The 16,949-nt window shown below is 42.3% G+C and overlaps 2 protein-coding genes across 4 annotated transcripts in view; one reads left to right on the top strand and one right to left on the bottom strand.

The window, feature by feature from the left end:
- Positions 1-1,174: 1,174 nt before the first annotated feature.
- EIF4A3 (eukaryotic translation initiation factor 4A3) lies at positions 1,175-10,852 on the top strand. Its single transcript, XM_081188734.1, has 12 exons — positions 1,175-1,531; positions 2,278-2,350; positions 3,533-3,599; positions 3,867-3,929; positions 5,032-5,164; positions 5,601-5,681; positions 7,248-7,389; positions 8,042-8,180; positions 8,322-8,437; positions 9,005-9,112; positions 9,574-9,701; positions 10,468-10,852. Exons 1-12 carry the CDS (start codon positions 1,366-1,368, stop codon positions 10,482-10,484), a joined length of 1,233 nt encoding a protein of 410 aa, XP_081044860.1. The 5' UTR covers positions 1,175-1,365; the 3' UTR covers positions 10,485-10,852.
- A 2,138-nt stretch (positions 10,853-12,990) lies between these two features.
- ATL2 (atlastin GTPase 2) overlaps positions 12,991-16,949 on the bottom strand; it is a 31,344-nt gene continuing 27,385 nt past the window's right edge. The window contains exons 12-14 of one of the 3 annotated variants that reach the window (XM_081188635.1): positions 16,244-16,675; positions 13,806-13,820; positions 13,211-13,704 (exon numbers count right to left, since the gene is read on the bottom strand). In XM_081188635.1, the coding sequence (XP_081044761.1) occupies positions 13,597-13,704; positions 13,806-13,820; positions 16,244-16,675 (555 nt within the window). In that variant the 3' untranslated portion in view covers positions 13,211-13,596. The other 2 variants (XM_081188636.1, XM_081188634.1) reach the window with 2 other exon arrangements.

Raw genomic sequence — 16,949 nt, 5'->3', positions numbered from 1 at the left:
TATTATATATTTAACGAAATGAACAAATACTGTTCTCTTGGCTTTAAAACCAGTTAAAGGTATAATATGTACCCAGCCTTACTGCACAAAGCACATTCACACACACACACACACACACACACACACACACACAAGAATCCTGGGAATTGTAGCTCTGTGGTGAGTAGACTACAGTTTCTAGGATTCTTTACAGGGGTGCATGTGGGGTTTAAATGTATGGTGTGAATGCAGATGTTTTCAGTGAAATGGGTGGCAGGTCTATAAAATAAGCTTTGGGAAACTTTGTCAAACCCTTCAATCTGCACTGCTTTCCCATTTAAAACTCCTGCCTCAAACATGGCAAATAGACATGCGCTTGACATTCCTCACCCCCAACATGCTCAAAGCAAAAGAGGAAACTTTTGTATTTTAAAAATGCTTAAAGCGACAACATTTTGTTTCACTGTTAATTATGATGCTGGTTTACATATGTAACTTTATTACATTTTTTTATTTTAACTTGTAATGTTGTATGTGATGTTTTAAGCCATGTGGTAAACCATTTAACGGTTCCACCCCAGAAATGTAAAGCAGAACACAAAAATGTGAAAGACAGACATGCATTTAGAAATTATTTAAAGAAAATGAAACTCGGTTCAGTCTAAAACACTCAAGACACACATAATTAGACCTAGGCTAAAATCCACAATGAGTTTCCTTCTTGATTTCTATGGAGATTTCTCCTTGGGTCCCCAGATGTTGTTGGACTACAACTCCCATCATCCCTAGCTAGTAGGACCAGCGGTCAGGGATGTGGGAGTTGTAGTCCAACAACGGTCAGTAGGTGGGACAGCTCAGTCTGTAAAACACGAGCCTCTTAATCTTTGAAATCTACACTGGGCAAAAAAAATCCTGAAACTCAGAGGTCGAAAATAAACAAATATAAATAAATAAATAAAAATAAATAAACCCTGAACCTTTCAGAGCTGGACGATGAACCTCATGGGCCCTTCCAACTCTACAATTCTAACATCTAGGGGCCCAAGTTTAAGACAGGCTGTTTCACTCTAAGAAATATCCGTGGCACCTCTAAGTTCCTATCTCTATGGGAGTGACGCAACGCCGCCCGGGCGCAGGATTTTGAACGAGCGTCGAGCGTGCTCACGTCCATTTGAGCGCGTCGGGAACGGGCGCATGCGCAAATCCCCGGCGGTCTCGCGCGGGGTGCGTGTTGCGTTAAGGCCTTCGCTCTTCCGGCGCGTCGTGCGGGCATCTCCTCGGTCGAGGCCGGTTCGGTAGAAGAAGGTCTCCTGCGGCGGCGGCGTCGGTCGGGGTTCGGAAGGGCTAGAAGAAGAAGAAGCCTCGAGCGGGTGACAGGCGGGCGGGATGTCGGGGCCTACGGGAGGTTCGGCGGGCTCGGCCCGAAAGCGGCTGCTGAAGGAGGAGGACATGACCAAAGTGGAGTTCGAGACCAGCGAGGAGGTGGACGTCACCCCCACCTTCGACACCATGGGCCTCCGCGAGGACCTCCTGCGCGGCATCTACGCCTACGGTGCGCGCGCGGAGCCGGCGGGGCGGGGGGGGGGGGTGCTGGCCGCGCGGCCCTCTCCGCGGAAGTAGGGCGGGCGGGAGGGAAGGGAAGCAGCTCTCCGCCCCCCCTCCCGGGACGGTTTCGGCCGTTATTTTTACTTGCGTTCGGTGCTTTTTATGTATCCTCCTCTGCCCACGGGGTGATGGGACTTCTAGTCTAACAACACCTGGAAGGTACCATGTTAGCTACCCTGGATTTGTTTCTTCCTCTTTTCTCCCATAAATGCAAAAGCTTGTATCAGATTTAAACCATACTCAAGAGTAAACCAGTTGAAATCAGTGGACTTAAGTTAGTCATTATTTAAGTCTGCTGACTTCAGTGGGTGTACTCTGAATATGATAGTTTGATACAACCCTTTGTTATTTACGGAGACATCAAACCAAACTTCCCCTTCTTGGTCCTTTGTAGCTGCGTCCCTCATTGAATTTTTACTTTGTGAATTTAGAGATGTGCGAAGTTTGCAGATTGTCGTTGGCCACTTTCATTCCCAAATAATAAATGTTGGCACCTGACTGTCACTTTTTCCTTCCTCTCCCCAGTCTCCTCCCTATCTCCTATTACTCTTTAAAATTGAGTGCCAACAGCTATAGATTTCAGTGCTTTGGTTTCTAAATGTTGGTTTTATTACAGTATTGCTCTGGCCAATGTTTTTAAGGTACACCGTGTAATTGGAAGGGGAATCTAACCTTTACAAATGAATTTTGTAGGTTTTGAGAAGCCTTCAGCTATCCAGCAGAGAGCTATCAAACAGATCATTAAAGGAAGAGATGTGATTGCACAGTAAGTGAAATTGCGCACACACACACACACACACACACACGACTTTGGGATATTGACAGACTAAGAATGCAAATAGTTTATTGAATAATAAGAGTTGGAAGGGACTCCAAGGGTGATCTAGTTCAACCCCCCGCAATGCAAGAATCATAGGTAAAGCATCCTTGACAGAAGGTAATTCAACCTCCACTTAGAAACTTGCAATAAAAAAATGGGTTCCTATTTATTTATTTATTTATTTATTTTAAAAGTAATAGCAATCCACTTAAAACTCCCCACTCTAAAGGGAGTCAAGGTCTGCCTCACAGGATTGCAGTGTGTGCGTGTTGGCCCTGCCCCAACAGGCCCCCCCAACTCACCAGCTTCATGCTTTACTCAGCTCTTTCCATGTTCTTTAATTGTAAGGAACGATGCTTTTGAATGCACAGGGCTAGAGTAACTCCAAGAGGGCAATTTATGGCATGTTTACTCAAAACTAAATCCCATTGGGTTCATTGGGACTCGCTCACTAGTAAGCATGTGTAGAACTGCTGTCTCCATGAACCGTTTAGAAAGAGATGCCTTTACTTGGTGTCTTTTACTCTCTGGCACAATCCCATCCAGCTATAATTCTTACCTGTAGGTATAGTTTTTCATAGATTAAGGTTACCAGACATCCCCATTTCCCGGGGACAGTCCCCAGATTTACAAATCAGTCCCCATACAAAATCCATTGAAGTTGAAAAGTGTCCCTGGATTCAATGAAAACAATCTGGTAATTTTATTATAGATGGCATTCATAGGTAGCTGTAGGTGACCTCCCACATTGATCTCATTGTGACCATATACCTATAACTGTCTAAAATTAGAATCTAGGTGTTCAGGGGAATTCTCACTTATTTTGCATGTAAGTTCTAGTATTAGCTTTATCTATTGTAAACCACTTTTATCTTAGGTTAAATAAGCTGTAATGCAGATAATCCCAGTAGACAAAGTTTGTTCCATTTAGAATTGATTAGCACAGTACATATATTAGTCTTAAATTTTATTTGGAGGCTGGTCTCAGGTAGATTTGCATATCTGGTTTCATTAATGGATAATCTGTCAAAACTATTTTGATAGTACTCAACAAGGTTAATATTGTATATGGTGATATTTATTGCTTATGTTTTCAGACACAGCTATTAAAAATACTATTCTTTCTAGATCACAGTCTGGAACAGGCAAAACAGCAACGTTTTCCATCTCCGTTCTACAATGTCTGGACATCCAGGTACCTTTGGAACACAAATACTCAACACTTACTTTTGAAGATGCAAATAGTGTTCTGACTAGTTATAGTATATAATCTCATTGTCTTAACATTGACCAAGGACAGCGTTCCAGATTAATTCCATTTTTTGAACATTGGATTCCATCCCAAATACTCTATACATGCTTTGTCTCATTAAGAGAGATCATAAGTTGATATGTGAGCACTTCAAATAACTTTTTAGAAGGAATGAAGGCTGCAACACTTAAACTGTTTCATTTCAATCAGGTCCGTGAAACGCAAGCATTGATATTGGCACCTACCAGAGAATTGGCAGTACAGATTCAGAAGGTAAGCAAATCTTATACAAGATTGTAACTTATGAAAATGGAATGCTGCAGCATCTCTAAGCCCTGTGGCAAGCTCTGTTCTCCTTCCACTACAAGCAGCTCAGTTATCTCAGGTGGGTGCAGCATTATATTGAAGCCTCGGTGCCCTGTGGATGCTTCTAGAGTGGCTGCAAATGTTTCTGCAACTGCCTAAAGAGAATGGTGCTGCATACAAGCGCCCTTACACTTAGCACAATCCCAGTGGTCTTTCCTGATTTAAATTCTGAAAGCCCATAATTTGCCTACAGTAAAGGTAAAGGTACCCCTGACCATCCGGTCCAGTCGTGACCGACTCTGGGGTTGCACGCTCATCTCGCTCTATAGGCCGGGAGCTGGCGCTTGTCCGCAGACAGCGTCCGGGTCACGTGGCCAGCGTGACTAAGCCGCTTCTGGCGAACCAGAGCAGCGCACGGAAACGCCGTTTACCTTCCCGCCAGAGAGCGGTCCCTATTTATCTACTTGCACTTTGAGGTGCTTTCGAACTGCTAGGTTGACAGGAGCTGGGACCGAACAACGGGAACTCACCCCGTCGCGGGGATTCGAACTGCCGACCTTCCGATCGGCAAGTCCTAGGCTCCGTGGTTTAACCCACAGCGCCACCCGCGTCCCGTTGCCTACAGTAGCTTCTTGTAATTAGCAGCAAGTCTCAGGCAGGGTTTGAGAACACGGGATTGCAGCAACCTTCCAAATGCTAAGCAAGTTTGAATTGGGTCAGTGCTTGGATGAAAGACTGCCAGGGAGCCCTTTGCATGCCGCCTGGAGTTGTATGATAGAAGAAAAGAATAGAATAGCAGTGTGATGTATATAGAATGCATTGCACCATTTAGCACTTTTGAATCTATCGAACAGCTGTAGAAATGGCTGCAGCAACAAGACAAAAGAAGTCAAACACTCTTGACTTAGAAAATGAAATAGTATTTACATACAGGAGAATGCGCCTCTTCAGCCTCTGACACATGCATTCACAGGAGATGTCATGGCTCTTGCCAGGGTCCCTGGTTCAGTTACTGTTTGGGTTGTGTAGTACCCTTGAATATAAGCTGTTTGTGTGCTTGCTCCTGCAGGGGCTTCTTGCTCTTGGTGACTACATGAATGTCCAGTGTCATGCTTGTATTGGTGGGACCAACGTTGGTGAAGACATCAGGAAGCTGGATTACGGACAGCACGTTGTTGCTGGCACACCGGGGCGTGTATTTGGTGAGAAGAATAATTTTATTAAGGAAAACCAAAGAATTTGCCTTAATGTGTTGAGTAGATGCTTGTAAGCTTTATGTTCAAGATACTTTTCAGTCCTTAGTTCTGTGCTCCAGGTGTGGAACTACAGCTGTGGTTCTCTTACCCTGTCCTCCCCATTCCTCCCTTATTCTGCACTTTGTCTTAGTTTTAAACAATCTATGAAAGCACCATATAAACAGAAATGCAACTACAGAAAATTAGGTTAAGTAATGCTGTTGCTTTGTAACTTTTGTATAATCAGATTTTTTGTGTGCTTGGTAAGTATACCACTGCTGTCATAATCCCAATTGAGATCAGACTCCCTTTGCTCCTCTGAGCCATCAGTTTGCAGAATAAGAAGTGACTCTCAGCATCTCTGCTAGATCCCTGTTTTTGACGCAAACCTGAAATCTTTCAGATATGATCCGTCGCAGAAGTCTAAGAACTCGTGCCATCAAAATGTTGGTTTTGGATGAAGCTGATGAGATGCTCAATAAAGGTAAAGAATTATTTTAACCCCAGTGTCCTAAACTTTTGTTGTGGATGCAAGTCATGGGGTTTTTTCTATAAAAATCCAAAACAAGTTTGCCTAAAATGTCGGAGCAATGTGTGTTTTTCTGTCATACAAATACTTGGAAACTCCTTCCAGGTGGCATCAGGGGGGGAGTTCCCGCGGGCTCACAAGGCTTGAGGGCGGCAGCCTGTTATGGGGGCTGGGGTTTGGGGAAGCTTGGGCTTCCCCTGCCCCAGTCCCGTGGCTGGGGGGGGGGGAATAATTTTTTTTAATTCATCCCCCCCCCCCCAAAAAAAAACCCCACGAGGTGCATCCTATGGGCCAGTGCGTCCTATAGGGCGAAAAATATGGTATTCGGTATAAGAACGCCGCAAAACCGGAAGTAGTGTTCCAGTTAGCGAATTTTACCTTGGTCTACGAACAGAAACAAAACAGTGGAATGCACCGGTGGCGGGAGGACTCATTAGGGAAAGTGCGCCTTGATTTAAGAACGGCTTTGGTTTAAGAATGGACTTCTGGAATGGATTAAGTTTATAAACCGAGGTACCAGTGTACTTGTTAATTATCGGCAAGGCACCAAATAATTATTTGGGGAGTAGGCAGGAAAAATCTATGGCCAAATGTCATCTGCAGCTATAGCCCCCCCACACACTGAAGCTTTATGCCATAACATTAAAACAAGTGTGAGTGCACCTTACCTTTTTAGATTGAAGGGGTAAAGTGATGAAAGGTGAGTTTGAGCTCCATGTCGGGCAAAAGATATTTGCATTGCAGAGGGTTGGACTAGATGATCCTCGTCTTTTTCCAACTCTTCAGTTCTACGATTGCCAGTGCTTCATTCATTAACAGCTTGCAGAACTGCTAGCTTGTATTTTGTTTGATTGCAAGTCACTTTGGGTTGTCCTGGGCAATATAAAATGACTAAATGCTCCTGCCAACCTAGCAGTTCAAAAGCATGGCAGTGCAAGCAGATAAATAGGTACCGCTGTGGCAGGAAGATAAAACAGCATTTCCGTGCACTCTGGCTTCTGTCACAGTGTTCCATTGCGCCAGAAACGGTTTAGTCATGCTGGCCACATGACCCACATGTCCTGTGGACAAGTGCTGGCTCCCTCGGCCTGAAAGCGAGATGAGCACTGCAATCCCATAGTCACCTTTGACTGGACTTAATCGCCCAGGGGTCCTTTACCTTTTTACCTTTACCTATGTCAAATGAGCCTCACCATTTCAGCAGACTGCCAGCAATACTCCTACCCAAGCAGTTTCTGGGGTACCCTGGGCTTAAGTTGCCTGAGGCTTTGTAAAGGAATACAGAGACCTTAAACCTTGTTTGGTAGTAAATGGGCAGCCAGTCCATTCTGCACCAGCTGGAGCTTCCAGACCAAGCCCAATAGAGTGCATTGTAATCCAGCCTAGAGGTTACCAACACATGGACTATAGTGATCGGGCATGGAGGAAACAAATTTGGAGTGGCTTTGGTTGTAATAAATGTGCACCAAGGTACAATAAGGTTCTCAAATGTACCCTCTCTTGTTTGGTTGGTTCATCTAGGTTTTAAAGAGCAAATTTATGATGTGTACAGATACCTTCCTCCAGCAACACAGGTGGTTCTGATCAGTGCCACCTTGCCACATGAGATATTGGAGATGACCAACAAATTCATGACTGACCCCATCCGCATTCTGGTCAAGCGGTGAGTGAGTGAGTTTGAGTTTAGCTCACGTTGGTGCTTCCTCTTATATTAGTAGTTCTGAATCTGATGACAGTGACAGTGTTAAATATCTGAAGTATTTTCTCTGAATGCATTTGATTGTTTCCTTCCTGATCCTTGTCCTGCTGTCTAAATTCTTCTGGAGGGTATGAAAACTGGGATTTTGGCCCCATTGGGTTTTCTTGAGGCAGATACAAAAGTGTTTTGTAAACATTGTACTTAGCATTTGTATAACACTTTGCCTGCATATTCAAAAAGCACGCTGTAAGGCATGTCATTGTTATCCCCATATTACAAATGGGAAGGTGCAAACAGAGGCTGAGAGGTTATTGACTTCCCTAAGGCCACTTAATAGGTTTGTGGCTCAGGTGGGGACTTTCCAGCTCTTATCCACCACATTGTGTCACTTCTCTTTGCCTTGTTAATTGCAGAATCAACTACTGAGTTTTAAAATTGGACAGATTTGCACTATATTACCATCTGGCAATTTAACTATAGGCATTCCTGTAGACTTGAATGGGCAGTTCTAGAGAATAACACTGCAGTGATAAATGTTCAGTTTTATAAATGTAATGTCTTTAACAATTTAAAGTCAATCAGCTCAAAATTTCAACCCCCTCCTGTCTCAATCCAGTGATGAGTTGACGCTAGAAGGGATCAAACAGTTCTTTGTGGCGGTGGAGAGGGAAGAATGGAAGTTCGATACATTGTGTGACCTGTATGACACACTCACCATCACACAGGCTGTCATCTTCTGTAACACCAAGAGAAAGGTACGTCAGCAACAAACAATGCCTGATTTAGTCAAGTCATGATTCATGTTGGCGCTGACAGTTGGGCAGAACTAAAACTAACTTTTTTGGGAGGATTACTCCTGCCAAATTTAAAAATTAACTGACTGCTCCCTGGCTCAGGTTGACTGGCTGACTGAGAAGATGAGAGAAGCAAACTTCACTGTTTCATCCATGCATGGTGACATGCCCCAGAAGGAAAGGGAGTCCATCATGAAAGAATTCAGATCTGGGGCAAGGTATGGCAGTAATTTTTGAATATAGCAGGGATGGGGGAACATTTCTGGAAAGAGAGCCACGTTATCCTACTGGATAGGTCTTAGGGTCCCCCCCCAACAGCGGGCAGAGCAGGACCCAGAATTGGACAGAACAAGATCCATTTCCCATGGACACAGAAGTATATATATAATTATTAAATCCATACACATTTCACCTTTCCCCAGAGACTTTTACCAAGGTTGTGTGTGTGTTTTAAGTTGGCCAGTACCCTTTGTCCTTGCTTTGCAAAAGGCAAAAAGAACAGGGTTATCCTAGCAGAAGAATGCAGATAGAATGAATGCACAGCTGAACAAGTCTTGTGAAGTAGCTGCATAGAACTTTGAAATGAAATTTCATCCTGAAAATTGCATGCATGCCATTATAAAATCATGGAGAACTCTTTGCATATTTGCAGAAAACACAAGTCTGTGAAGACATTTTCCTTTCTACTTGGATCTTTTGCAGTAATTTTTGCAGACAAAGGAACAAGTGTAATTTATGAGGTTCTCTGCAATTCAATAACTGCTTTTTTCTTTTTCTTTCTACAGCCGAGTTCTTATTTCTACAGATGTTTGGGCCAGAGGTTTGGATGTTCCTCAGGTGTCCCTGATTATTAACTATGACTTGCCAAACAACAGAGAATTGTATATACACAGGTAAGTGTGCACGTATATTAATCTTTTATTTTGCAATGGGAAGCTTTGAAAAAGGTTTTGGAGAAGCAGCTTTCCCTCTCCAGCTGTCTAAAATGGGGGGGGGGTGAAAAGGGAGATACTCAGATGTTTTGGGGGGACACTTAAGATTTCTTCCAGAAAAAATGATGGAAGATTTCAGAATATGGTGTTTAACAAAGAAAATGCTCCTGCTTTTTTAAGTCCTTCACAAAACTTACATTTAACATGAAAGATGTGTCTTTTAAAAAACTTGTAAGATGAATTGTCTAGAATATATGGCACATGTCCATCATTAGTTTTTTGGTTGCTTGAAGTTGCCTTTGGTTGCCCTGAGCAAGATAAATGTAAACAAATGTAAAAAAATAAACAGTATAGGAAAATTCTGATTTGTGCGATTGCTTATTTAATTTCACTGATTCTGAGTCCCACTCTTGCCCCACCAGGATTGGTAGATCAGGCCGCTACGGCCGGAAAGGTGTCGCCATCAACTTTGTAAAGAACGACGACATCCGTATTCTGCGAGACATTGAGCAGTACTATTCCACTCAGATTGATGAAATGCCCATGAATGGTGAGTATCTGATTCTTTGCCTAACCTGGTCCTACTCAGGCAGATAGCCATTATCTTCTTTGGATTGACTGGTTACATTGCATGTATGAAATAAATAGCTGTTCACTAATCAAACAGAAGCTTTGTGATTTCAAGATTGCTGAAGAGAAGGAAGATAGGCCTTCCATCACACGCAGCATGCCAGCTCAGTGATGAACAGGCTCCATAATTGTATTTCTGCTGTACAGTATAGACAGTTTAAATTGGACCTGTTGTCCCAGCTGGAATCCTGTTGATAGATGAGAGATGATGCTATGGACTTATGCACAAATATTAATGCTAAACAAGCCTGTGCAAATGTTACTGTTACTGCCATACAGTATAGCAAGGAAATAAAAACAGAACCCTGAGAGTTCAGATAAGCTTCCAACAGCTCTGTCAACATGCATTCCCTATCAAAGTTAGTTGCATTTTCTTAGCCATATACTTGATAATGGAATATGTGGTGGATATTAGGAATCCAGGGCTCTGTGCTCCTCCTTGTTGGACACTATCCACTGTGCCAGACTGTCTCCCCAGCCTTCTGTGTATTGCAATCGCGTCTCTCCAGCTGGTCCCTAAGCATAATTTCATCTCTTTGTTCATGCACATAAAGTTGTAAGCCATATGCCAAAGGGATAAATGTTTGGCTTGACCCTGAAGCAGGCTGCAAAAGTATTGTGATAAATACTGTTTGCATTTGGCTCATTATCATGCCTTCATTATGTTATCTCTTTCTTTAATCTAGTTGCTGACCTTATTTGAAGGAACAGGATGGACTGAAGACTTTTAGCTGTGATTTGTTACAGCACCGGCTGCTGTTCACTGCTTCTTATCTTAAGACCATATTGTTGTAACTCTAAAATAGCTATATGTACATCTGATTCAATTAGGCCTGTACTTCTGAATATGGTTCTGAAAGATCAGAGTTGGTGAAAAGCATATTGGAAGCAGCTACAAGTTTGTGGTGATATTTTTTTAAAAAAACATTGTCATTGTGGGAATACCCTAAATGTAGAAAACTGTCTTTTTAATTTTCTGTAAAAGTAGCATCTCTGTAAATAAGGTGTTCATTGTCATCCTGCCTGCTACTATCTTTTTTTCTGATTAAAACAATGAAGTTTTCATATAAATTCCTTGTCAGCTGAATGGCAACTGGTGCTTTAGAACAAGTTGTTCCGGTGTCATGCCTCTCACGACAGGGTCAAACAATTTTTAATTAGCAAGTGAAGAGGTCAATTTAAATGAAGTTTCTGATGATATTTTATATATTTTCTAATTAAAGGTGCAGTGCAAGTGAACGCACTGTAGACATTTTTCATGCTTTTTTCACTGTTCTAAAATCTTATTTATGTATTTATAGCAGGGAAGTGGTAACTTCCAATTTGTGTGTATTGAAAGTACTGATAAGAGATTTTACCACGCCATATTTTACGTCAGATGCAGAGGTATGTTAAGATTCACTGCTTTGCTAGAGCAATATAGGTACACTCTGAGTTAGCTTAAAGTGACTGTAATGTATCAACTATCTAGTTAGGCAGCATTTGCATGTGGACTTTCATTCTGTAGTGCTTTTTAAATGGTTGAATGCTGTTTCTAGCCTTTTAGTGACCAACTTGAGTATCATTGTTAAAGTGGTCTTCATTTGAAGTGTGGACCACAATAATGGTTGAGCTCCTCTCCAAGGTGAATTACATGAAAGTTAGCAGCCCTGTCTCCCTCGGTGTTCCTATACAGAATGCTTACTGTATTTAAACATCTGGGGGTTGAATCCAGTTGGACAGCTTTTGATCCAGCACATACCTCTGCTGATAGCTGACTTTTGCTGATTCTTCCTCCACATTGCAGTACCTCTTTAAAACCTGTTCCAGAGAGTTGGGGACACCTTGCAGAACAAGGTAGAAAGCAGTATGGGGCAGCTGAAGGCTGAGTTGTGAAAAATATCCGCCTCCCCTCCTCTTCTTTAGTAGCAGCACCTGCTGGGTCAAACGCTTTTGGGCTCTTTGCCGTGTAATGAACTTTGACTGGCACTTAAGTTGCACAGAGAACTGAACACCATTTTGTAAAAGTTAGTCTCTTATGCTTACAAATAACCATTGCTGGCCAGCACATCAAGAGGTGCTATATAGTTGATACAGTAAAGTTACATCAACATTTCTAAATAAAAATCATGAGTTTAATTTCATATATACACAATTGATTTTAATAATGTACCGGAAAATAAATTACAGGAAATAACTTTAAAATGCAACTGAGGACAAAGTTTCACAACAAACATTCCCACTGATTTCCCATGGGGGTGAGATTGCAGTGCTCAAGGCAGTAAATATCACAAATATATCAAAAAACTCCAAATTGTGTTGATGCATTCACACATTTACATGAGCCACAAACATTCCTTTACAGGGACCGTACTTTGCCTATCACAGAACCAGGTTTTGCCATAAACTACAAAACTTTGATACAAAATTGTATTTATATATTTATATTTTTTACATGCCCTGTGGTTTCTTAAAAAATAACTAGACACACTGTACAGACAATCCTAACTCATTGCTTTGTAGCTGTAGGCAACGGTTTTTGTTTTTGGATGGATTTTCTCCCCCGCGAGTCGTATTAATGGCATTATATATACATGAAGGCTAAAACTGCAGAGAAAATCTGCTCTCGTTTCTCAATACGCGTATCCTGTAGGACAAGGTCTCCAAAGTTTAAAAGGCAAGACAATGTACACTTGAAGATAGCTTCCTTGGTTACAATTGTTACCTCTAAATGTAATTTCTGTGGAGATAATACACATGCATTTGGGTAATACTGGTAGAAAAGGCAGAAAAGCAAGGAGTAGCTCAATGTAGTGGCTCAAACATGACTCCGCAGCTGACTGCGACCGCTGATATGTCAGCTGGATTCATCATGTTAACGGTTTACAAGTGTTCACAAAGTTAAAATATTTGATGGGATATTTTGTGGCTACATACATTCTGTTAAAAGATTTCCTTGTATAGGCTCGATAAATTACTTCCCTGAAAAACCCTTTTACAGTGGATATGTTTCTGCAAGACAGAGCCCACACCACCTCCCCCTGGGTACACTAGTGTTGAAGCAGATACCTCCCTTTCCTGTTCTCTGTGGCATTGGGGCTGTGTCTCAGAAGCAAAAAAGAGGAGAAAGCCTTAAAAGCCATCAAAACTTCTTACCCTGCACCCGCACCCTCCCCCAATGTGACGGCAGCAAATTGAGAAGCCAGTCAGAATAATCTACTTCTCTAGAGTCAATGTAAACTTTGGTTTATTGAGTTATCATTGTACAGCAAGCAAGTCTAGGATGGGCAGGCAGATGAAAGGAGATGAATGGTCAATCTGTCTTTAATCTGGCATGCTGAGACATCTGTTCAGTCAGGCCTGCTTTGAGAGAGTTTGTAACCGATTGTCTCATAGTGTCCTCAATCAAATTATCACCAAGAGGTTTTATCACCTGCAGCATGAGAAATGTACAAAAATAAATAAACGTAACTCAAAACCCCAAACCCGCTGAAACATTAAAAAAAGAAATTAGACAGAACAAAAATTAAAATCATGTATGAAATGCATCCCAAAGTATAATACAAAAAGGAAAAAAAGATGAGTTTGGCTACCAGCATATGGTTAATAATTTCCAGAGCATTAAGTGGTTTCCTCCTAGGTAGTATTTGACTGAATCCAAATCACTTTACAATTCCTAGAACGTCAGGTGCAATTTCAGACCCTATAATGCATCTTCAACCTGGTATGTTTATAGCATTTATGTAAAGTGGGCCAGATGGTCCTGCTTACTGTCTATACGAGTTAAGTGTGAACGCTTCAGAAAGGAAAGGAAAAGAAAAGGGTAAAAATACTGGCTAATTTTTCTTCTTGTTATTGTTGGATGAGAGCCGCTGCCGTTGTGCTGAGGTAAGAGCACGGCGAATCACTCGACGTCTAACAACTTCAAAGAATTTGGAACACACCTAAAACATGGAAGCGAGTTGTTAGAAAAGCAGTTGGCAGAGAGCAGGGGGAAGGGGAAAGCAGTCTGGGTGTTAAAGTCAGTCCCCACTGATATTCTCACCTTCTTGGGACTCCTCTGAAGCAAAGGAAGAAAGAGACAAGAGACAGGAAGGTGTAAGGTCAGTAGTGAAGGATAGGAGTTAGACACTGAACAAGACAAATTTGGCTTTCAAAATGTACAGGCTGATCTTGTAGGCTGGGGTCTGCCTTTTCAATCCTAACTGCTGGGCCTTAGAAGTTTAGAACAGGTTATTCAAATTCACAAAAGATTTGGAGTGCAGCTTTGACAATTCTATACAGTGGTACCTCAGGTTAAGTATTTAATTCGTCCTGGAGGTCTGTGCTTAATCTGAAGCACTACTTTAGCTAATGGGGCCTCCTGCTGCTGCTGCTGCGCCGCCGGAGCACAATTTCTGTTCTCATCCTGAAGCAAAGTTCTTAACCCGAGGTACTATTTCTGGGTTAGCGGAGTCTGTAACCTGAAGAGTATGTAACCCGAGGTACCACTGTACCACAATCTACCAAGGTACTGCACCAAAAGAGAGTTCAAGAACAGTAAAAAAGCTTTCTCCAAAGGTTAATGGAAAGCATCTGGCTATTAGCAGTACAGGATCTGCTGTGTATGCTGAAGACACAGGTTCAGTTTCCAGCATTTCCAGGTCGGGCTGAGAAACCTAGAGAGCTTCTGCTAGTCAGTGTTGACAATACTGAGCAAGATGAACCAATGACCCAACTCTGTACAAGGGAGATTCCCAAGTTCCTGGGCATGGAGCAAGTTTCAATCAGTAAAAGGTCATTTCCATGAGAAGTGAGAATTTAAAAAACATATAGAAGCTGCATGTACTATATCCATGGGTGGCTTTGCAGTAGTGGAAGCCGGGAGATCCCAATCCTGCCACAGCCCATCCAGCCATACTGCAAGCTGTTTTGGAGGGTCCCCCAAAGTGCAGGGTGTCCCATTCTGCTAGGACAAAGCCACTATTGGATACAACCCTTTATTTCCAAGCCACATCAGTAAAGGTAAGGTCTCCAGATGCAGCAGAAGGGGTGTTCATTTAGCACAGGGGCTACAGAGATTTCTGCTATATTGTCTACAAACAGAACTGTAGCTGGACCACAACAGGACTACTTGAATCATGTATCTTTGGCAGCTGGTTGGTCGCTCAGGATACTGGAATAGATCAGGGCTCTTGTGCTCTTTCTACACCTTAGTGATATTCAGTACCCAAATCTTATAAAAGTTGTTTGTGGGGGGCAACATCCTAGTTCTATAAAAGCTCGGAGCAACCTTCCTACTCTTACACTTCTAAAAGAAGTGGACCTGCGGCTGCTCCTGGCTGCAAAATTCCAGTTAGCCAGCAGGTGGCAATATAAGGGCATCCTTTTAGTCATGCAACAGGACTCAGTAGAAAAAAATGACTCTTAGGCCAAGTCTAACCTAGGTTAAATAATGAGGGGACTCAACATGTGTACATGAAAAGCCAACAAGTACAAAATCAGAGCCAATGGTGGGCTACACATGGTGTGTTTGTGGTTCTTTCTTTACATATTTACAATTCAAGATTCCTCCCATCTCTAGTTTCAGATTAAGGCTACACTCTGAAACACACTTTACTAAGAGTAAGCCCTACTGAACACAGTGGGACTCACCTCAGATAAAACATGCAAAGGATTGTGCCAAGGGAACTATTAATTAGTTGATGAGAAGGCACTCTCAAATGTCTTGGAAGCTGTTGCAGCAGAGCACAATGTATGCTTCTTTTGTTCAGGTTTAATCCAGAAGAATTCATGTGAAAATCTTTTTGAACAAAGAACTCGGAAACCCTTTGCTGAAGTGCATACATACCTTGATGTGGCCAGCCATTGATGGCTCATAGTCCATCCCCTACACAATAGGAATTTTAATGAAAAACCTCCTACCATGTGCTTAATTAAAGCTTTCTGCTTGTCACATTCCAATTCCAAATCTCCTGCTGACATATTTATGCACTTAGTCTGTATACCAGTCTTTAAGAACTGATCATTTTATGAACGAGCAATTTTAGTGTGCAGTAAACAAGCCAACGTATGCTACAGCAGACGGTCCTATAATGTACTCAAGCTCAACTTCCATGAAATTTCCATTCAGTGTCATGACAACCAAATATGGAATCAGAACTGCTAGGATCTGTCTTTGGAAAGATAGTTCTTACTTACTTTTTAAGAGTATAAACCAAACCTGTGCCTTTTATGGACACACACAAAGGGAGATGAACTTACATTACTACCTCTGCCTTCTAGGGATTTTCAAAATCTGGTTGTATGATTGGGCACGGAGGTACTAAAAATATTCTGGGTGGATTTCAAAGGCTATTTCCACCAGGTTCATTCTCTAGTGATTTATTTCTGGTGTTTGTTCTTCGTTCTTGCAGGAGGGGCATTTAGACCAACTACTGCTCAAGAACAGCAAAGTTGGCAAGTTTCTTCTGGAAGGAAAACTTTTAGATCAAAGGTACCCACCTGATCCCATAGTAGCTCAGCCATCTGATCAATGAGTGTTCCAACTTCTCTGAACTCCCCAGAGTATTTAACGTATGCCCAAGTACAAAGGGAGATGAGCGCGACCCCCATTACAAGGTTACATAGGGTAGCTATGGAGTTCATTCCAAGGAAGCCAGTCAGTCCTGAGATTATGTACATGGCAAACATAACAGCAAAGAGAGTAGCAGGGGTACGGGCAGCATAGAAGAGGTTCTTGCCATCGTTGTGCTTCACAAAGTTTGCATAGACTTCGTCGAGCTCTTCATCAAGCTGGTCCTGGTAACGGCGACAGAAATCCTCACCTCCCATCTTTTTCACAGAACGGAACTGTTTTATGGCAAGCTCCTTTAGATCTAGGTGCTTTCGCTCTAAGTCTGCAGGAGCAATATAAGGCTTATCTCCTCCACAAACCTGTTGGAATAGGCAGAATCGACCTATTAGCTTGCATTATGTTAGAATTCACCTAGCGTTATAGGGGTACGAGGGCTACAGGTGTAAGTTTATTCAGATGCAGTGTTTATTCTATTGGACAAGGACTGGGAAGATCCAGGTTCAAATCCTCGCTCAGCTACAAAACTCACTGGATTACCTTGAACCAGTCACTATCCCTCAAGACCAGCCTATCTCACAAGGTTGCGAGGACAAGTGAGAGGCAGAGAACCATGCATACCTTTGCAGAAAAGGC

The sequence above is a fragment of the Podarcis bocagei genome (assembly GCF_964188305.1).
Source record: "Podarcis bocagei genome assembly, chromosome: 3".
Classification (NCBI taxonomy): domain Eukaryota; kingdom Metazoa; phylum Chordata; class Lepidosauria; order Squamata; family Lacertidae; genus Podarcis; species Podarcis bocagei.
The sequence above is the reverse complement of the archived record's forward strand: the minus strand, read 5'-3'. Positions and strand labels throughout refer to the sequence as shown.

Coding starts and splice junctions, on each gene's coding strand:
- EIF4A3 (XM_081188734.1), top strand. CDS start 1,366: ATGTCGGGGCCTACGGGAGGTTCGGCGGGCTCGGCCCGAAAGCGGCTG. Junction 3,930..5,031: donor TGGCAGTACAGATTCAGAAG/GTAAGCAAATCT, acceptor TTGCTCCTGCAG/GGGCTTCTTGCTCTTGGTGA. Junction 8,438..9,004: donor GAATTCAGATCTGGGGCAAG/GTATGGCAGTAA, acceptor TTCTTTCTACAG/CCGAGTTCTTATTTCTACAG.